Here is a 22,169-nt window from a genome sequence, read left to right as displayed (position 1 = left end):
GAGCAACGCAAGCCAGTTGCGGGCTCCGGATACGGTAACACGGAAGCAGAGCGCCGGGAGAGACGCCGGCCGCGTACAGAACAAATGGCGCATGCGCAGTCGGGTCCCGGTAAACCCGGTAGCGACGTAACGGAACGGCCGGAGCATAAGTACTGCTAAAACTCTCTAATCTCAGAAATATGTACCAACTGGCCCGCCTTCAATTTGTGTTGCTGTTGCTGTTTTGTGGCATCCCACAAATGGAATAATGCATCACGTTACCAATTAAAGTGATTGAAACTGGTGTCGTAAACTGAATTCCAGAGATTGAGGCTTCCTGATTTATCCCTATTTCTGTTTTTATTGGAGTCATACTCGGGAAAGATCGAGCTTGCTGCGAGCCACGATGTACAGGTTCATTGTAATTATAATCTGAGATTCCCAATGGGTCGCCGCTTTTTTGACATAGTAATGAAAGCTTATTGCTGCTTCCATGCTATACATTGAACGTTTAGGAACCGAACTACAACGCACGACTCTTGTCTGTGCCTTTCATGTGCACATACAGTGCGAATAAGGCACGAAGCGCGCCCACAGTGTGCATTCTCCCGCTACCACTCTGTCGAGCATCCACACTAGCAGCGCAGCGCTGTCGCCACGTATAGGTCTATCTCGTGGGGAATAACGCTTCGTGCTTCAAAGAGGCGAGACTTTTACAGCAAAGCTGATACCCCTACCCCCAGCGGTTTCATCTCTGTGGGCAGCGTGAAACTAGCGTGAAACCCTCCCCAGGTTTCACGCTAGTGGAGATGGCCCGGGTTTTTTTCTTCCCGTCACAAAAGCTCAAGTCAATTTAAATTTACCGCATTCTACTGCTGCAATCAAGGTGCTTCGAAGCCAGTGCTGCCATACGGCAAAGACATGCGTGAATCGAGGCACCCTACTGCAACGTTATAGAGCCACATTGCCCTACTTAATGAGCGTTGAAAGCGGAACATGGAGTCTATCTAGTAGAACCTTTTGTTGCGTTTGCCATTTGATTTCTTATATGCTGCCAGGAGCTATAGTAGTGCTGGCAACAGCAGACGATGGTTTTCTGCAGTTTATGTAGTATTTCATTTGCTATCACGAAAAAGCTTCCATGAATTTTTTAATAAACACTGCAAATATCACTCGTGTATTGATTTTCTCCCTAATGTTTGCGTAATGTCTCATTCTTGTTAGACAGTGTTGACAGGTACCGACATTGTCTAAACGTCTAAGGGCATTGGCACCGGCCTTAGATGTTTAAATTTGGCTGTGGGTATGTTAGAGTATTGATTGCACAGATTCTGTTTAACTTTGGCCGGGTGGACGAATCGAGTCACAGGCAGTATAGACAGACATACAGACAGACCAAAATTTCTGTGGTTAAGTAGCCCATGCCTCTAAGCATGGTGCACATTTGTGATTCAGCAAGAGCGTCAAACGTACCATTGTGGTCATGCATTTGTGGTTGTGACAGTGAAAAGATTGATTGGAAAAACGGTTGTCTTCTTTTTGCAGCCAAGCCTGCTGACACAGGGCCTTCGGCTGTGATCTCCCCTCCGTCACGCTTGAGCAACAGTGCCAGTTACGTCTTCTCTCCGACGAGTGCCGAGTCTCCTCCAAAGCCTTCACCCATCAAGACGCCAGAGCGGCCTCCTCTCAAGGTGACCGCACTGTTGCCCATTCTTATTATTTATGTCTACTTCGTTCTGGTATAACATGGCAAGTTATGCTCCGCATAATGAACCTTAACAACTGGCACTCGTTAACCCTGCATTTCTTGTTGCTCCTGCCTTCTCTTTCAGACTGAAGATTCCGTAAGGAGCCTGCCTATTACTCCCGATCGCTGTTTCTAAATTTCCTCCTTACTCTCGTGATTGATTTGTCCTAAAACAAAGCCTTCTCGAGCGTCTTCACTACTGTTCAGACATCTCTGTGGCCTTAACTTTCCTGGGATTCTTCTTTCCTGGGATGCGAAGACCCCAGCCACTGTAACTGGCAGTTCTGCCCCTGATAGTTTCTTCTGCATTGTCTGTCCCTTGTTTTTAGACAGGCCTCAAACTGCCTCCAAGTTCAGCTGTAGCAGACTATTGCCTCGTGTTCCCAATGTCGAACGCAATGGGTGTTTCGCTTCCTTCACTCACTTTCGGAAACGAAAGGCTTTAACAGATGAGTTTATTTGATGGAAGCAGACTTGGTAGACCACAGAACTACATTCCATGTTCACAAGTGATTTTTTAGTCAAACATAAACACAAAAAGATGTTGGAAAACTCAAATCTCGCGCTACTCTGACATACGTAATATGGGCAGTAGTTGCACTGAAGCATTTTTATCTGTGTGGTTACTGCACGATAGCATTGAAATGATACAACCAAACTGAACCAGAGGTCCCAATTCAATCTCGCAGTCATGTTTTTTGGCTGTGGCTTAAGGGGGGACATGGCTCTTAAAAGAATTTGTTTTATTATTTAAGTAAACTCTGTGAAACTTGCCAGTCTTGCTGCCTTTTTTATCCAATGATTTCAAATATGCCATTATTTTTTCAGTTTGTCAATTAGTCCCCAAGATAACTAGAGAAAATTAGCCATTTTTTGGGGAACAATAGAGAAAACAGTGTTGGCCATAAAACTGTAATCTTTATATTTTCCAGTACCATCAAGCCCATTGAGTGCAATAAGAGAATAGTTTTTTTGATGCACCATTTGGAACTAATTTTATACAGCCCAACAAAATTTAGTGTTTGAAATGGGCATTCGAGGTGTTTCCTTGCCACTGGTGCCACCAATGTTTAATGAGGTGAAAAAATTAGTTCCAAGCAAGTTTCACAGTCCTTAAAAATTAAAAGGAGCTGTTTAAAGAGCAGCGTCCCCCCTTAAAAGTCAGCAACCGCCAATTGCACAAACGAGATTCTGTGACGTCAAAGAAAAATTGCCAGAAAGTGGCTAGGGGGTCGCCACTGTTGAATGTGTTTTCTTTATTATCTCAGCTATTTGTTTGAGGTTGGGGATAAAATTGGTATTGTTGTTGGCTTTTTAAATGAACGAAACTTGTATGTTGTCTGCATGGCCCATTTAGCCGTTTGATGCCCAAAACTTTATTATTTTGCTTAAGAGCGTGAGAAGTTTTTTGATGTAAGAAGACTTCCCACATCACAAATATGAAGTCAGAAAAAAATTTGGTTCATTAGGATGGACACTGAGACACACTCAGCACTGGCTGCACATATATCGCTTGAACAAGAGAACTACCTTGATCAACATGATTTATGTCTCAAGTGAAGACAATAACATAAAGTTTGTACTGGTATCATTTGTAATAACAACGAAATAGCACAATTTTGCTTGCCTGTCACTAGCCCATTCAGCCACCTGGGCTCGATGCGAGTTGACAATACTTTTTTTTTTAGAATGCGGAAGTATGTGCTGCCCTCTCTTCTTTAACTTTTGAAGGTCCGGGATTCTTTGTCTGTTGGTAGATGGTGTTAAATGTCGAAAAAACCGCAAAGTGCGAGAGAAAAAAATATTGAGTTGTTGCCCCTAAGCAACACTGGCCATCAAAGGGTTGTTAATGAAATGGACTGCGTGACTGATTGTCCCCTCTCCTCCTGTCCCTGTTCTCAGCGGGCGCAGCTGTGGGAGATGCAGGTTCTCAGGGAGCAGATCCTGGACGAGGAACAGACATCCGCCAACCTACAGGCTGAAGTTTTCCGTCTCAAGAAGGCCCTCAGGGCGAGAGGTAACTGCCAACTCTCCAATGGGCTGAGAGAGAATCTCTCTAGCCAACCCCAGTTTTGAGATGGGTGCTCGAGACTTGCCATATTCGCACGTAAATAACGCAACCTCGAATTTTGTGAGGGGGGGGGGGGGGGGGCACTTTTGGTCCTCCTAAAAATGAAAAAATATGTATTATCACTATAACACGAAGTAATGCAAAGTTGTCACGAGGCCCAGCGGCCTCACGTGCAATCTGTCTGGCTTTGAGCTGCATGACCTCGGCATTTACAGGCAAAAACGGGCCGCGGCGTTTGCGGACAAATTCTGCCAGATCATTCTCAAGTTTACGGTAGCATCCATTCCTTGGTCCGCGGAATGCTTTACCAGTCGGTGCGGCTTGAGAGATGCGATCGCAACACTTGCTCCAACCTTGCGTAGTCCTTTAATTGTGAAGTAAACCCCGTGAAACTTGCCAGTCTTGCTGCCTTTTCCCCACTGATTTCAAATATGCCATTATTTTTTGAGTGAGGCATTCAGTTACCAAGATAAGTAGGGGTAATTCATCATTTTTGGGGGAACAATGGACAAAACAGGGCTGGGCATAAAACTGTAATCTCTATATTTCCCAATACACTGAACCCTTCTGAGTGCAATAAGAGAATCGTGTCTTTGTTGCACTGCTTCGAACCAATTTTGCAGCTCATTAAACTTTGGTGGCACCAGTGGCAAGGAACCATTTTGAGGGCCCTTTTCAAACAGCAAAGTTTAATGAGCTTTAAAATTAGTTCCAAGCAGTGCATCAAAGAAGCGCTTCTCTTATTGCAACCCGCAGGGTTCAAAGTATTGGGAAATATAAAGATTACAGCCTTACGACTAACACTGTTATATCTATTGTTCCTCCAAAAATAACAAATTATCTTTAAATATCTTGGTAGCTAATTTACCAACTGAAAAAATAGTGGCATATTTGAAATCAGTGGGGGAAAAGCATCAAGGCTGACAGGTTTCGCAATGTTCACTTGAAAATTAAGTTGTTTTAAGAATAGTTTTCAATGATCGTATGCTGACATGGCTGTAGCTTGGGCTCTTGTCTACGTATGAATTTCATCGCGTATGCGAAGTCACCCCTTCGTGCGTTTTTGTGCTTGTTTCCTGTTTGCGCAGACAAGGAGATCGGGAGGCTGAGGGAGACGCTGGCGACTCTTGAGGCCTGCTCCAGTGAAGATGCTAGCTGCCAGGAGCAACTGCGGGAGCGCATCGAGCTGTATGGCTTCTTTCTTCCTTTTTTTTCTCTCCCTCCGTCATGGACATTTTTGTATTTGGTTTTGAGCAACAAGCCACTTGTGTCGTGTTCACCAAAGCATGGGGGACGTGAGGACCCGGACAATAGACCCTTTGCAAAATAGCCAAATCGTTGGCGGAAAAGCAGCAAGCCACTCTGGCAACACTGTGCACCCGCTGCGCCGCCATTAGAAAGGGAGCGAAAAGGCTGCCAGCACGGAGTTTCTATGGAGTAGCTACCGTCCACCGTCCACGTGATTGCATACGCGTCGTGGGGCAACAGACTCGTGAAGCCGTGGGCGGAAACGTGCAACCGCAACGGCGTTGCTACGACCTGCTTCCTTTCTAATGGCGTCGTCGCGTTCACCACCAGTGTTACCACCGCTGAATTCTCAGTGTTGTCCGCCTTTTTGCAAAGGGTCTATTTCTTAATTTTGAGCTAAATGGCGGTGCAGTAATGGCACGGTTTATGCTTGGGTGGTGCAAAGAAATCTTATACTCCCAGTACACTGGTGTCCGAATGTTATTTGGCTCAAATGAGGGGCTTCGAAGGCCATTCGCCATTCAGAATCTGCCGTGCTCCGCTACAATTTCGATGGCATTTGATAGTTTTTAACAATCGCTTGCCGTGCCGCGTGGCGCTGCTACTGTCAAGTTTGGTTTTTACGCAGTAATGCAACAATCAAATTTACCAACAGTCTTTGGCATTAAAATGACATCAAATTATAAATAACGTAAGCTTTGACCTAGTTTTTGCTTAATTCTGAATCGCAATCGAGTTGTTTGTTTTGTGCTGTCTGGCCACACTGGTTTATCACTTGCTTGCACTGGTGCCGAGAGTATGGAATTTTTACATCGTGATATCATGATTTAAGTGAATGAGAAGTAAACAGAGTAAGAATATTTTGTTTAAGTATGCCAGTCATGTATTTGTGGATGCCGACGTGGAACGCTGTGTGCGAGAGTGCAAGAAATGGCATTCGAGAGCCCCACGTGCCTTTCTGGGTGCTCATTTGGCTGGAATGTCATTCAAGCTGAATGGCATTTCAGAATAGAGGGGAGCAGCACAACTTCGCATTCGAGACAAGTGACATTTCGTTCAAATGACACTCGGACGCTAGTGTAGCAGGGGTGTGGAAGGAGGCATCTTGGCTGAGTGTTGCATCTTCACAACCACATCTGTTGCAACAATTTCTGTGTGGAAACAACCGCTGAGCTGTTTGCCGTCTAACGGCCAAGACGTACAAGTGTGTGTCTGTGTATGTGTATAGCATATTCTCGGGTGAGTGGAGGTTGGAATTGTATGTTGAGCTACTCAGAGAAAGGAACTGAACACCCCCTGTGGGACGAGATTACTTTAGCTGGTGTCGCCACTGCTCTGCGCTAACTTCACACGCAATGCTCGCTGAACGGAGGCTCGTAAAATGCAAAATGTGTGATCTGTATTTGAAAAAATGTTATCTTGGTGGGAAGGCAACCAAGCAAGACGTTTCCAATGTGCGTGTAGTCATTGTTCCAGCAGTGAAGTTGAACTTGGTCGAGGCTTTCATGGGACGAAATGTGATATCGCGGTTGCAGCAATGGGGAGAGGGCATATTCTAGTGAGGAGTACAGCACGCACCAAGCACACATGCAGCAAGTTGAAGGAATGCTTCGAGACACTTATGCAGGCAGATTTTTTAAGCTACTGAACCAGGTCGAAATGTTTTTACTTGCGAACACTTTTTTGAGCAAAAATGAAAGCAGTAGGCATACTCAACACTTTCATGACTGCGGAAAAACGGGTTGTTTTTGTGTGCTCCAGGAAATATTTTTTCTATGCCATAGACAATGAGTGACACTGAAGTGCAAGGTACAAAATAATAGCGAAAGAACAGGGCTTTCTACCAGTAATAATTACAAACAACAGATTAATAACAAATATTATAAATATATTAAACCAAAAAAACTAACAAAAAGAAAAACAAAATGATGAAAACATCAATGCCACTTTGCACGGGTGCACACAAAAATTTTGAAATATACAATTTGAACGTAAGGACATTGTAAAGTAATACTGGAAACATGAGCTCTGTAAGTGCAAAAGTTATTTACATACATAAAATTATATAAACACTAACGCCTACCGGCTGTTTTTGGGTGGCCCAGGAAATATTTTTTTCTTGCCACAAAAAATGACGGATGCTAAAGTGTAAGTTCCTCAATGCTACTTTGTACGTGGTAGACATAAAAACAATTTGAAATATACACGTTGAACATAAAACGCTTGTAGAATAATACTGCAAATATGAGCGGTGTAGTACGGAAGTTATTTACGTACAAAAGTATAAATAAAAACACGAACAGCCGCGCGCTGCTCTGGAGCGCTGTGCCATGGTCAACTCCAGGCTGTCTTTGTAGAGAAAACTTGACTCTCTGTGCAGTCAGTGTGAAGTGGTCTTGCTCGCTCGAATGAAGTCGACACCCTGCAGATAAGAGCTGTGGCCTTCAGGACAGAGCCGGATCTGTTTACAACAACGCGCGCCCGCGAAACCCAAGGGTGCACACGTGGTGATGGTCTGGGCCGACGTGACACACCTTCGCTGACCGTAGGAAAGTCTGACGAATTGAAGTCGTCTTCTGTGTCTGTGGTGCTATCACCATGCACAGATTCAAGCTCAGTCACATCGGAATCCGTCGAAATTCGCCGTTCGCACAAAGCAGCGGCGACGCCATAACTGAAACCACATGAGCTCGTCTCCCCGCCGGCGAAGAACATTTAAAAATCCCCGTGCGGCGGAAAAATGAAACTTGAAAGCGGAGCTGATAAAATACTTGCTCCTTTACCATTTGTTAGCGGTCCAGAAGTGCTCGGAGAAGGCCAAAATTTAAATTTGTATTCATCGATAGCCTACTATCAGTGGGAATGGGTGTGGTCATGAAAGTGTAAAAGCAAGACGTCAATACGCAGGTGATATTTTCATTATATTTGCATGATATTTGCATTCTTTTACTCAAAAATGTGTTGTTGCTTGGTTTTTTGAATAGCACTCAAAAATAAGTTGTGAAAAATGAAAAGCACTTGCAGTGCTTTTTTGTGCCATTGTTCCAAGTTCAAAAGTGACACAAGGTTCCAATAGGTGGTGTGAATCAATCAATCATCTTTGAATCAATCATCTGCTTTGAATCAATCATCTTCCTTTGAGATGTTGTATGAAGCTTTGGCTTGCAATTTCACCATTCGCGACGTTCGCTGGGCTAATTTTTTTACCCCGAACATAACAGTTCTGCACGCAGTTCAGGTATGTGTGTGTTACCTTAACGGCTGCCAGCAGACTTGTTTTTCTTTTTTCTTTTTCTCTCCACAACCAGCATGGAGTCCCAGAACGCGCTGCTCCAGGAACAGCTGCTGTCCATGCGGAGGATGCAGGCGGACTATGACGACCTGATCCGGCAAAATGCACAGCTCCAGGGCGAGGCAAGCTCTCGCTGCTACTATTCTTTCACTGCTTCGTGTTGATTGTACACTGGCACGGACTCTGTGGGGTGACTAGCTGCTACGATAACATGAGTGAAAAAAGACTCGAATGTTGACTGGATGATGTGATGCCATGTCAGAAGATGTGACGGCATCACCAGTACTGTGACTGTGACAGCAAAGTAGTGAAGTGTCACTGCAAGTGCAAAACTAGTGGTCCTCCAGCCAGAGAGAAATTAGAAAGAGCAGAGGCGTTAGTTTCTACAAAGTTTTTACTGGCAGGGCGAGTGGTGATACTGCTAAAAGAATGTAGTTATTATGTGATGAAGACAGTGTTTAGCGATTGGTATTGCATGAACTTTACTTGCACAACACGATAGGTCCACAGAAGTGTCCATTTGCAGATTGTGAATAGGCCGCACTCACGCCACGCACGCATATCTTTTGAATGGCACTCTCCGACCAGCTTGTGACGAGTGTGGGGAACGGCTCTCCGTGGTCCACGTATTGAGTGCACATCCTGCAATGCTGCCAGAAAATGACACTTTTCGAAAATCTACACATACAACATTGCACTGCATTCTTCACTTTTCCTAGGATATGGACCAATGTTCACTTACAAATGTTGTCTAGCCTACCTTGCGGATATCAATTTCTTGAAACTCGTATCGTACAGGGCGTGACTTGAGACCATATCATCCTTGAGGGAGGTCCTGATGATTCTTTTGTGTGCACCGAGAGTGCCTGCTAGTGCATCACGTGTCATTTCACGTCTCAATCACAACCCTCTTCTATCCATCATTAGGGGAGGCTTACTGGTCTTTGAAACGTTTTTTTTTTGCTTTCCAACCAATTTTGACAAAACTTCATTGTCTTGTACAGTTTTTTTAGCCGATTTCAAATATCTAATTAGTTTTGATGTGAGGTAACTAGTTTCTATGTTAATTAAAAAAATCCTTCATTTTGTTATATAACAATAGAAAAAAAACTTCACCTAAAGTTATTAGCAAGACATGAATAGATAAGAAGTTGTGGAGAATGAAACGTGGGAAGTAGTTTTTTTGTTTTGCAATCGCATACAAGTTTACATCAATTCTTACTTCGAGGTTTGAAGTTCTCCTGCTAACCAATTAAAAATAATGCTAATTAAACAACTACTGAAACACAAAATGCGAAATCTGCTTCCCGTATTGCATTGTTTACACATTCAGGTTCACAGTGCAAAAGAAATTATGTTCCTAGCTGCACTACATGCTGGGTTGTACCTCTCGAGAATTTTGTATTGCTGCGATACCACTTTGGGGAATTATGGGAAAATAATTTTCTTTGTTAAAATCAATCGTCTATGGCTTTTATAAGTACCTGGTACTGTTCCACACAAGGAATTTTTGGGGTAAGAACTGTGCGAATCAAGAGAAAAGTGATACCTAAAAAATGCTTTTTTTGGGCAATTTTTTGGTCCGAAAGACACATGTGCCCACTTAAGAACATCTTTACGTTTTAGTCTGCGGGCCCTCTACACTCATATATACATTTTCTAGCGAATACCATACTCGTTTCATACATATTTTATGCCTGAACCAGACATTAAAAGACCACCTAATAGAGTCTGCCACTCTTTGATCATATATACCCTTGCGCCAATAAACACAAACAATACTACTACTACAAACCTTTAATCAGTGGCTGTGTAAACCACTCTGTGCAAGACATGAGTGTGCTGAAAGGGGAAGGCTAATGCTTTTGGAGTACATTCTTCCGAACCCCATTAGTAACTGCCCTTTCCATTTTCTTCTTAAATTTCCGGTCATTCAAACGCATTCTTGAGCACAAGGAAATGTGTGTTGGCACTCGTTATCACCTCAGTTGTTCGCCTGTGAGTTAGTGCTACCGTAAAAACCCGCGTATAATACGAGGTTTTTTTCCAAATTTTACTATGTGAAATTTGTGCCTCGTATTATATGTGGATCCCAAAGTTTTCAGCCGAAAATTTACACTTTCGGTTTCAGCGGAGGGTACACCACCTTGCGGTGGCGTAAGCTGGCTTCTCTCAGCCGGCGCCATTTTGATTGTTTTGACCACGCGAAGGATCTCGGCACGTACATCGCAAGTCTATCACGATGTCGGGTGCACGAAAACAGTATTCGGCTGCAATTAAAAGAAAAGTTATTTTATGTGCCGAGACCATCACGAATTGCGCCGCAGGACGGCAGTTCGGCGTCACCGAAGGCAGCATTCGTGGGTGGAGAAAGCAACTGGTGCTTGACTGGATAAAGTCTGTGTGGTGTCGGCGGCCTGGAGCACTGTTGGGGATTCCCGTCAGTGCTCGTGTTGGACGCATTTCGCTGCCACCTGCCGATTCCGTGAAGAAGTTGTTGCGCGAACTCCGCACCGAACTCATTGTCATGCCAGGAGGAATGCCATCCCAGCTGCAACCGCTAGACGTTTCCATCAACAAGCCTTTCAAACACTGCATTAGGCCCTGCTACCAAAAGTAGATGAGGTCAGGAGACCCGTAAGTGACAGCCACCGAATGGCTGACGCGGGTTTCTCCAGAGGTGCTCTGTGGCTGGATCGCGGATGCGTGTGCCAGCATCCCAGAGGAGCTTGTCAGTCGCTCTTTTAAGAAATGCAAAATTTCGAACCCCCTTGATGGCACCGAGGACCACTTTCTGTAGGAAGACATTTCCGACAAGGCGACTTCAGGAGACAGCGGCAGCGAACCTGACGATGACTAAACGGAAGTCGGGAGACAGTGCCAGCGAAAACTGACAATGACTGAACGGTAACTGCAGTGCAAATAAATGTTTTCTGTGCTCTTTACCTCGCATTATATGCGGATGCAAACTTTTTTTCTAATTTTGCTGTCCCCGAATTACACCTCGTATTATACGCGGGTCCGTATTATACGCGGGTTTTTACGGTACTTATTTGCCGGGTTGACTGATTGATCACCTTGATTCCTGTGCCATTCGTTGGTTGGGCACCAAGCTGATTGCAGTGCATGTGGCTTGTTTCCCCTTTGTCAGTACTCTAACGATATCAGCGTCACTGCACTAAAAGAATCGTTGCACCCACCGTCACTTGAATCACGTTGATTAGTTTGTCGACTCTGCCTCGTTCACACTTTTTTCTATCGCCCACAATCGCGGCACGTCCTCTTACAACCTTCACACAGAACTTCATCCCGCATAAACCATAGCCACCCTATAGCACCAATCGACGGCCGCACCTCGGCCATGAACAACTGTTTTTTTCCCAATGGAATACCACTATGGAACAACCTGCCTGATAACATAGTCACGTGCGGGTGGCAACTGAACAATCACATATCACAATCTGAGTGAATGCAGCAAACCTATGCTCTCGTAGATTACTTTGTTGGAGCCCCGTTTTTTGCCTTCGTTTTTACTGCAACACTTTTTTTGCCATTCTGTTTTTCTCTCGCTGTAAATCATACCTTGTATGCCCCCCCTTATGTAATGCCTTCGGGCCCTTAACGGGGAAATAAGTGAAATGAAATGAAATGGGTGTGCCTCGCTGATCGACGGCTGATCCTTCCATCGCCGCCATGCATGTGCCACGTCTTCTTGCGCTCCATCAGAAGCACCAGCTGAGCGAGCGGGAGGCAGAGCTCCAGGTCCTGGAGGAGAGGCTGGCCGCTGCCTTGTCGCACGGCGTGGAGCTCCAGGCGCAGCTCGCGGCGTCGGAGGAGGCCCGGGCATCCCTGGCCTCCGCCATGGCTGACCAGGCTGAAGAACTGCAGTCCCTGCGGGAGTTCTGTGCCAGCCGGCGGGAGTCCCGGCCCCCCTTCCTGGACAGCCCGCGGAGTCCCTGCACTCCGACGGAGCACCGCTCCACCAGCTGCTTCCAGGAACTGCGCCTGGTGGAGTTGGAAGAGGACAGTGCTCGGCTCAGGGTGCGTGCAGGCATTATCTCCTGTGGGGTGTGTGTCTGCCCTTTTGGTGGCTTCCTGGTTGCGTATAGGCGTTTCCTAGTCAGAACAGCCAAGCGATGCATGCCGCCATCTAGGGGCGTGTCTGAAGCTATGTCCATGTGCTTGTGGCCCTCAATGTAACCGCTCAGAACCGCTTTCTTTCGTAGCTTAGTAGTTCCGCTCCTGCGAAGCAAACATCCAACCCGGGTTCAAATCCCGTTACTGCTTTTTTTTAAGGGTTTGTCATATTTGATTATTAACATTTTTTATCACTCCTATAATCTATTTATGACATCTGCATGCATTATAAATGGGATTTCGGGTATTTTCGTTGCCTTTTGGTCAGTTTCAGCTATTTCTGTTGAATATTTTTCAACACCGTCGTTTTGAACCATTGTAAGTCCGTATTGACTGGTATTTATTTCTGTTCGGGTGGTTTTGCATGTGTTAGGTACGTTTATGCTTTGATATAACCCCCATAGCAGAGTCTGCCCATAGCAAGCTCAGATGACAACTGGCTGTACTGACTAGGAAAACGCATATACACTTCCTGGGTTGCATGCCTGCAGACGTGGTGAATAACTGAATGAAACCCTCTTGCGGATGATAGCCTCATTTTTTTTAGCCTTCTTGTTTTGACGGGAGTGCATGGGGGGGGGGTGCTTGCGAAATGTGCTCCCACGTTGGTAACCCACAGGGGACAGGCCAGTTACTGAGAGTTGGTGAGTCACTAGCACTTTGTGGGCTGCTGTGTGCTCGTTGGCAAGCCACTGTCACACGACTTGTGGTTGTGGTGGTTTCCTGGCTTCTCAAAATGTTCGACAGCCAGCCTCAGATGCCTGACGAGAAAGCGGCATGAATGACTGCCAAACCGGCCACCTCAATGCCACAGTCAGTAAGCTCTGTTTTTGATTTCAGTGAAATGGCTCCAACCTTTGTGCATAACTGTGGCCAAATTTTGTGTGCATGAGCGTAAAAGATACCATTTTTTTGCCCCAGCCTAGACATGCACACTCTGGTCGCCAGTATGATCGAGTGTGCATTCTTGGCACTTTACGTTGTACGGGCTTTGCGCTTTATCGGCTCTTATGGAATGGAATGTTATGGGAATTCGCTTTACAGATTTTGTGTGCACTTGAACATAACCTGTTGTTGTCCTTGAGGTCTGAAATTTGCAGAAATTGTGCAAACCTGGGAGGCTTAGCACATTTACAGTCGATGATTTTGTTGCATCTGACTCAAAATTCTGACCACTGATCCCCCGACCACAAACAAATTACAGACTCCAAATGTTAAAATGCCGTGTTCTGCACATACTAAGTAAGTTCAAGCTCACAGAACAGCACTTGCGTCTCCTTTCAGGCGGTGATATGTTAAACCTGTTTATGTAATGAGCTATAAACCCAGAGAAATTGCATCCAGTACTTGTAAATGCATTCAAATTCCAACAATACCCCTTTTTGTTATAGTGTCCTAATATGGTAAGTTGCCTTTTTCCCCCAATAATTTTATGTGCTTGTAAACGCCCAAGTGCACATAGAAACTGTACTTGAAAAATAATTACTAGAATGTTATTTTTTTTTTCTTTCAATCATACGTGAGGACTGTATGGGAGTTCAGTGTGACATTGTTTCTATTGCCTGGTACAAATGGAAGGTTAGGCTTGTGAAGCTGCTATAGCACAGCTTCTTGCCCACTTTCCATGCCGCAGTTGTTTCCATTTTGTGTAAACTGCAGTGTATCGTTGTGGTGAAATGAACTTCAACATCAGCCTCAACTTTCTCCCGGGTGTTGTTTGTTAGCAGCCATTAATAAGCCTTTGTTCGCTGCCTGCTTCCCTTACCTGATTCGTGAAGCCTTTATCGATTCTTTTTCGCAGAGTGAGCTGGAAGAAAAGACGGCCCAACACGAACTGGAAAGCAGTGCTCTCAGGGCCACCATTGCGCAGCTGGAAGAGGCAAAGGCTCAACTGGAGGCGGAGCTGTCTCAACCCACTCGGGACTCTGCCCAGCAGAATCTCAGGACCGCGGGGCTGCGCAATGATCTGCTGGGGTGCAAGTCCTTGGCTGCCGAACTTGAACCAGGACTCGCCGTTCGAGAGGACCACTTGGATGTTCGCAACGCTCAAGCCAAAGTGGTTAGCAACAGCTCATCGGCTGCTGGCGATGCGGTCGAGCCGCTTGACTCCAACGTGGACATTGACGTGGCATCGAGATTGTCGGAAGCTGCACCGGCAACAGAGGAGCACAGTTTCTGCCATGCTGCTCTTGAGAGTGGGAGCCACCATGGTGCGTCTCCTGAACACTCCTGCACAGTCGTTTGCGCAGATGAAGAAGAGAATGACCCTGGAGCAGTCATCACGGATGTGGCTGAAGGCTTTGACTCTTTCTCGTCCGACATTCTGGCTGAGGGCGTCGATTTACCGCAGCCCGAACTTGGGGAAGGCAGTTCAAGCTCGACATTGTACAAACAGCTGAGCTGTGTCGAGGGGGAGGAAGAAGCGCATTCACCCCTGCCGTTGGAGATGCAGGACAAACCAGAGCCCACCAAGGTTCCTACGGGACACAGCCAGGTCCTAGTGAGAGACCTCGAGGGGCTCTGCTTGCAGCTTCAAGCTGCGTTGACAGACGCAGAGCACAGGCTGTGGCCAGTGGGTGAAGAGAACGCCGCGCTCGTCAAGATCAAGGAGGAGGTTCAGAGGGCAAACACAGTCCTGCGGTCGAAGCTAGACGAGGCGGTTCAGGCACACACCGCGATCAGTGCTTCTCTGCGAGAACAAGAGGACGCCATTGCCCGTTTAGAGGAAGAAAAAAAATGTGCCATTGAAGAGGCTGAGAAACTTGCGATCAAAGTGGAATCGCTGGAATGCGAACACTCAGAGCTCCCCGAGGGAAATTCCGGACTGGAACAGCAGTCATCTCGGGGCAGTCAGTCTTCTGAAGAGCTTCATGAGAATTTGGGATCAGAAGACGAGCGAACTTGGAGTGTAGCCAAAGCGTGCAGCAAACTTCAGATATGCGTCGAGGGTGATGCTTTGGGGAAATGTGAACAAGAAAAAGAACATCTCAAAGTCAGCGTTGAGTGTGTCACTGGTGTGAAAAACGACGCCATTGAGCTGGGATCTTCTGAGAAGACCTGCAATGCCGCCAAAGCGGTTTCAGCTAAAATTGAACTCTCGCATCTGGAAGAGGGAGGTCAAGTTCTTAAACATGCTGACGACAGCCACGACTGCCTTGGAAAGGCTTGCGAGGATGAACTACCGGTCAAGTGTCGACTCACTGACTTGCAGCTAATCGACACTTTGAAGCATGAGGTGTCCATTCTTCGCGAGGCACTTGTGAGGATGGATCTGGAGAAGCAGTTTCTGCACTCGTCCCTCATGACTGCGGAAAACTCCGTACGCTCGCTCCGAGAAGCCTGTCAGGCAGGCAATGGGGATGCAAAGCTCAAGATGGAGGAGGGCCGTACTGAGAATGAACAGCCGACGCATCTGGTGTCTGTTTCGTCAGACACTAAACGAGAGCTGTCTGACACGAACAAAGGGCAGTCAGACTCAAAGCAAGATCTGTCGGACATGACGCAAAAGGCATCAGACACAAGAGAAGAGGTATCCGACGCAAGCGAGGGGCTGTCGGACTTAAAGGAGCTGGTGCACACATGTGACGGCAGCGCGAACTACGCTGGACACGCTGTGGAGCTCAAAGACGAGACCTCTCTCCTTCTCCAGGAAGAAAACGAAGCGTTGAAACTTCGAGTGAGCGATCTGGAAGCGAAGCTGACCGACCAGAGGGAGCTTCAGAAGTGCCTTGAGGAATTCCGTGCCCGCAACGATGCATTGCAGAAGCAGGTGGAGCTGCTGGCATCGGAGGCTGCCCAGGGAAAAGTGTATGAGCTGGAGAACGGCAGGCTGCGGGAGCTTGTGGACGAGGTGGACGACCGGAGGGAAGCGGCTGCCTGTCGGGTCGGGGAGCTGGAGGAGGCGCGCAGACGCCTGGAGCTGGACTCGGAGGAGCGGGAGAAGAGGCTGGCCGAGGCGGAGGCCAGGTGCGTGAACGTCGGCAGGACGTGCAAGATCCTGGAGAACAAGAACGCTGGCCTCAAGATGGAGCTAGAGGTGGGCGAAGCATTCTGAGTGCCGAGCTGTTTTAAGCTAAGCGCCGTCAATTCATGCAAGTGTGTTTCAAACTTTCCTTTTTTTTGTCACACAACCGGTATTCCTCTCAGGCTTTAGGAGTATTATAGCACAAGGTGTGATAGAAAGCAACGCGTGTTTTTCCCCGCGTAGCATGCTCCCAGATTGTGCGGACCAAAGCTCTGTGCCTCGGCCTTGTGCTGGCACTGAGTGTTAGCTGATATGAATTGAGTGTTAGTTGATACAGCGAGCAATGGAGCAGAAGATAAGTGTGTAACGTTAAGGGGCAAGAAGAGAGAAGAGAGTGGAGTGGATCGGAACGAATGCGTGTTAGACATACTAGTAGAAATTAATAAGAAATGGACGTGGGCAGGGCATGTAATGCGAAGGCAAGATAATCGTTGGTCATTAAGGGCAACGCAGTGGATCCCTAGGGAAGGCAAGCGTGGCAGGGGGTGGCAGAAAGTTAGGTGGGCAGATGAGATCAAGAAGTTTGCCGGGATAAATTGGTCGCAGTTAGCGCAGGACCGGGATAATTGGAGATCCATGGGAGAGGCCTTTGCCCTGCAGTGGGCGTAGATAGGCTGATGATGATGATGGAATTCTGACCCATGGTGTGCACCTTAGTGCAGGTTTCATAGCACGTGATGGTTGGCGTGGACAGTGTGGAAGAATGTTGTCAGGCAAGACAATAGTGTCGCAAACACTGCACACGGCGAGCGCTGTGTTGGTGCAATTGCCCTGTCTGGTATGGTTGATTGTCCCGCAGTGGGCGTGTTTGCAGTGCAGTGGTAAAAAACTCAGTGTGGCACTGCCTTTTTCTTTTTGCGACTTTGTTCTGACAGGCCCTCCGCACCACGGCCAGGAAGAACCTGCAGGAGGCCACTTCCAGTGCTACTGCAGTCCAAGCGAGGCACAAGGAGGAGCTGGACGCCCTGAAGGAGGAGCTGGACAAGGAGCAGGCACTGCGCCGCAGGAGGGAGTCCCTGTAATCAGCCCTGCTGTCTCTCTACCTTGCTTTCTTCATTTTAGTTTTTTTTTTTTTCAATCGTGCATTTGGATTGAAGCTTGCTGCTCATATCTTGCTGACGTTGTGAAGGGCTGTTGAATGTATGGTTACGCGTAGAGCTGTCGGTGGTGTGAAGCAAAAGGTACCCTATGTTCATCTCAACAATGTCATAGTAATGTACACTAGACATTGATTTAACAAGCTACTGTTTCTGCCAAAGACAGCAAAACAATGTAGAGTAGACAGGCCTATATGTCTTGCATGCCTACGTCTGCAATATCCTTTTAAGCTAACATCCTGTAAGCAGCATATAAAAGTACTATGACAGGTGCATTCTACATTATCCTTTACATGATTTGGACGGGTTTTTTGTTGTTGTAGCAACGGAATATATGTAATTTCGACCCCAGCAGTACGTCTCCTGGACATCTGCAATGTCTATTCCTGACATCTCCAGGATATCTGCAGTACGCAACGCAGTTTGTGGGCTGGTAGCACGGAATGTTGCCCGAACATTTTGCAACGTTTTCCCTTAACGTTGTCATCACGTGGCTAACATCGTCTTTTTGTAACGTTGGTGCAATGTTTCCCAGAAATATTGCATCAGCATGATAACATGGCTCCAGCATGGCGGCAACATTTGAAGGGTGTTGTTCTATTGTTCGGGTGACGTTACTTGTGACGTTTGACAACGTTGCTCCACTCTTGGAACAACCTTCCAGCCACGTCCGGGACACATTTGAACAACGTTGCCATAACGTTAAGTCATTTTTGATGACATTGCAGCAAGTTCTCACCTACATATTTGCAATGTGCATAATACATTTAAAGGGACACTGAAGTGAATTTGTCAAGCTCCCGTTTTTGCTTGGACTGCATAGACTGGCTCAAATTGGCACACTTTTCATCGTTTATCCGGTTGACAAATCGGTAATTATTTTACAAAGCGCGAAAGAAGAAACTACCATGCGCGGTTTGCGGCGGCCGCACCAACTAAGGCTGTGACGTTAGGAGGAGCGGGCACCGTGATTGGACGATGCCCAAGGTGAGCAACCAAACAAGTTTCGGTTTCGGTTTCGGTTCTGTAAAACACAACTGGTGGCGTTGTTGGATGGGCATTCTCAATAATTCAGTAATCATCGTACTGCGCTTCTGCCATGTTGTCAGCTGTGAAAATGCATAAAGATAAGCCTCCCAGGACGGCTTGGAATCGTAGCATTCACTAGCCGAGGCCTACGCAGTGCATGGACGCCCTCCGCGTTCCCGCAGACGCCCAAATGTCATGCGCTTTTCCCCCATATTTCGAGCTTGCCTCACTCATGCCTGTACCTTAAAAAGCTAGTTCGCACCGGGCCAAGGGTGTGCTGATTCAGGCCTGGGCCCACTGCCCGCAAGCAGTCGGTGCTTGTGGCAACAGCACGCCAACGAGAACTCGCTAGCGCGTCATTGTCAGTATGCGCGCGTTCTGTGAACTAGTTCGTGGAGCCATGAACGTTGCGGCCCAAAGAAAAGGTGAACTCAATGTAGAAAACATCGGCAGAAAACGAAAAAGTTAACTTACAAAAAAAAAAAGAAGCACGCACTCGCGGGGACTCGAACTCGTGACTTGCAAAACACTTGCGACAACACACCCAGCGCCCCAGACTACTAGGCCACGAGACCAGCTCAGCCGACCTTGGTAATAGAAGGTATATATTGTACAACACGTTTACACTTTTATTTAGTTTTGGCATTTCAAGCAGCTTAGGTGACTATTTGTTGTAGTATTGCGCTCGTGCAGTAAGTGTACCCCGAGTTTCCACAATAGCTCACGTCTAGCAATTGCATTTCGTAGACGGAAAAGCGTTCGCAGATGCGTAGTCGTGCTGCTGACCACTGTGGTTGTTCGCCCAGCGCAAAAAAGTGCTTCCCGCACCCTAGTTTTACGCTGTACGGTAAAAATATCAGTTGATTTTATTTCCTTAGTACCTATATTGACTTCGCTGACTGTTCTCCCGCCTTCAAGAGGCCTTATATTTTCCTACTGGCGTACCAGTCAGCGAAGCGTCGCATGTGCGCTTGTGCAGCGCTTGTGTGAAGCGACCTTGACTTGGAGCTAGATACAGTGTACAAACTAACCAAGTAAAGAAAGGCACATTCTTCCATTCACAAACGTGTCCTGGCTTCGTTTCAACTGAGCGAACGAATTGCGACGACCTGTCGGCGGCCGGCGGACGAAACGCTGGGCCGACTGACTCTGTCGGAAGGCCGGGGAGCCGTGCAGTAGCGCAGCCAATTGCGAGCTCGGCACCTCCTGACGTCAGAAAATGGGCGAGCGTAAAGAGAGGAGGACAGCATTTTCGAATTAATTTTTCTACTAAATAAAATCGCGTAAATGCGCCCAGAGTGGTCGAAACATGGCCTGGGGACTCCGGGCTACAATTTGCGCTAGTAATCCCGCAATGTTTACATATCACTTCAGTGTCCCTTTAAGCATATCTCCGTTTCATTCTGATCTTCGTGATAATGTTGCTACAATCTTGCAGCAACTTTCCAGATACTCTTTTCACATGCAGCTCACAATGAAAGAACATTGCTTCAACAATCGAGCAATGTTGTTTTACGGTGAGCTGCTTGCGATAACACAATGGAGGCGATGAAATACGGACGAAATTTGGTGGCCGGCAGTGGACCAGAGTGGTGCAGGACCGGAGCTGTTGGAAGTCAATGGAAGCCTGCAGTGGGCCTGAATAGGCTGTTGATGATGATTATGAACGTAGACAAATGTCTTGTACGTTTTTTGTGAATGTCGTGTGAACATTGCTGAATGCGTAGAAACGTTTGCCAACATTTGGTACCATTGCTGCAACGTAACAAGGTAACAACATACGGGTAATCTTGCTGGTACGCACATTTTGGTAGCGTTGTGTGAATATGGCTGAATGCAAGGAACATTTGGTCACACTTGACAACATCGATGCAATTTAAGCAAACATACATACGGGCAAAGTTGCTTGTTTGTTGTTTGGAGACGTTGCTTGGATGTTGCTGACTGCATGGTAACATTGACCCACATTTGCTACATTGGTGCAATGAAAGAAAATGGGGATATAGGAAATGTTGCTTGTGTACACATTTTGCAAGCATTGCTTGAATATTGCTGAATGCATAGAAACATTTGCCACATTTGGCAACATTGCTGCAACGTAACAAATGTGCAAACGGGTAACGCTACTTTCACATTGTTAGTAAATGGCGAATGCCTAGAATCATTCGCCAACATTTGGCAGCATTGCTGCAACGTAAAAAATACGTCCATACGGGCAACGTTGCCTATATGCTATTTGTAAACGTAGCGCGAGTATTCGGCAATATTGTCACCATGTTGCATAACGACCAACGTTACACAGCATTGGCAACATCTCAGAAATGTCACTGCAGCAATTTGTGTTACAGTCGAACCCCGCTACAATGAACTCTGCTTCAACGAAAATTTCGCTTCAACGAAATATTTTGAATTCCCCATCAGTTAGCCATACAAGTCCTCGCCCTAACGAAATTTACGCTCATTGGGGCTGGGTTTGAACATTTGTTTTACAAAAAAATAAGCAAAATTCCAGCTATCTGCAACTTTGTATACGTTCAGGACGCATAGTTTCACCGAAAACGTGCGCCGCGCGCGCACACTACCACTCAAAATAAAACAAATGCATAGGCGGATGCTATTGTTTGATGGTGATAACGATGTGGCTGGGCGTCTTTACATGAGGCGCAGGCGCGGTTCGCCAAGCTGGCGCTACAGCCAATCCGTATCCAGTTGCAATCGGGCGAATCTGCTCCGCTGCTGGCGCGGTGCTGTCATGTATGCGTTGTGAGCAGCTGTCCTTGCTGTTTTCCTTCTACCATTCTTCATAGACAAGTGCAAAAATCATTTTTGTGTGTTTGGTCTTGAAGCCAAGTCATCCTATCTTAGTCGCGAGTGTGCGCGTCTTGCCTGCCAAGGTCAGTAGCTGCCATGCCCTGTCAGAGGATAAGATAACGGCACTGCTCCTGCCACAAGTGAGAGGGGGGCTTCCGAAGGCCTAGCAGCTATTTGCAAGTAATCAGCTCGGGGGACACTCCTTGTTGTACAGCAATACGTTTTGCGCCTGCATTTCCCCCCCCCCTTCGTAACGCGCTCTTTGCGTGCAGGTAAAAACAGATAACCATGGGTATGTCTGTTATGCGAATAAATATGTCCTTATCGCGCGTCAGTCCTTTTTCTAAACATTGTATATTATGCTGCCAATGATGCAGAAATATACCGTGCTATTTTTCTTGCCCTTCCGTGCTGTGTTGGGGCAGATTTCGCCTCAACGAATTTTCGCTTCAACGAAATTTTTCACACGTTCCGTCAATTTCGTTGTAGCGGGATTCGACTGTACTAGTGTACTTGTTGCAAAGAAGTGCAGCACATGCTTTGGAGACATAGGAGAAAGGGACACAATCCAGTACAGTAAAACACCTCGTTAGAAGAGACACTCAAGGGACCCGAAAAATTTGACTCTTGTAACCAAAGTCTCTTGTATGCAATGCTGCTAATATGGCAGACATAGGAAAACTGGCCAAACCGTCTTCATTCAAATGTCTCTTACAACCGAGTGTGTCTCTTGT

General features: G+C 46.6%; 1 protein-coding gene across 1 annotated transcript in view; it reads left to right on the top strand.

The window, feature by feature from the left end:
* LOC144138993 (uncharacterized) overlaps nt 1-22,169 on the top strand; it is a 50,115-nt gene that overhangs the window by 9,697 nt on the left and 18,249 nt on the right. The window contains exons 5-11 of the mRNA XM_077671494.1: nt 1,525-1,670; nt 3,629-3,743; nt 4,886-4,985; nt 8,354-8,459; nt 12,064-12,378; nt 14,276-16,510; nt 17,374-17,516. Coding sequence (XP_077527620.1) covers nt 1,525-1,670; nt 3,629-3,743; nt 4,886-4,985; nt 8,354-8,459; nt 12,064-12,378; nt 14,276-16,510; nt 17,374-17,516 — 3,160 coding nt within the window. The remainder of the gene's footprint in view (nt 1-1,524; nt 1,671-3,628; nt 3,744-4,885; nt 4,986-8,353; nt 8,460-12,063; nt 12,379-14,275; nt 16,511-17,373; nt 17,517-22,169) is intronic.

Source organism: Haemaphysalis longicornis, unplaced genomic scaffold (assembly GCF_048455015.1).
Source record: "Haemaphysalis longicornis isolate Haplotype H1 unplaced genomic scaffold, Haemaphysalis longicornis Haplotype H1 scaffold_5, whole genome shotgun sequence".
Lineage (NCBI taxonomy): Eukaryota > Metazoa > Arthropoda > Arachnida > Ixodida > Ixodidae > Haemaphysalis > Haemaphysalis longicornis.
This window is presented reverse-complemented; position numbering and strand designations above follow the sequence as displayed.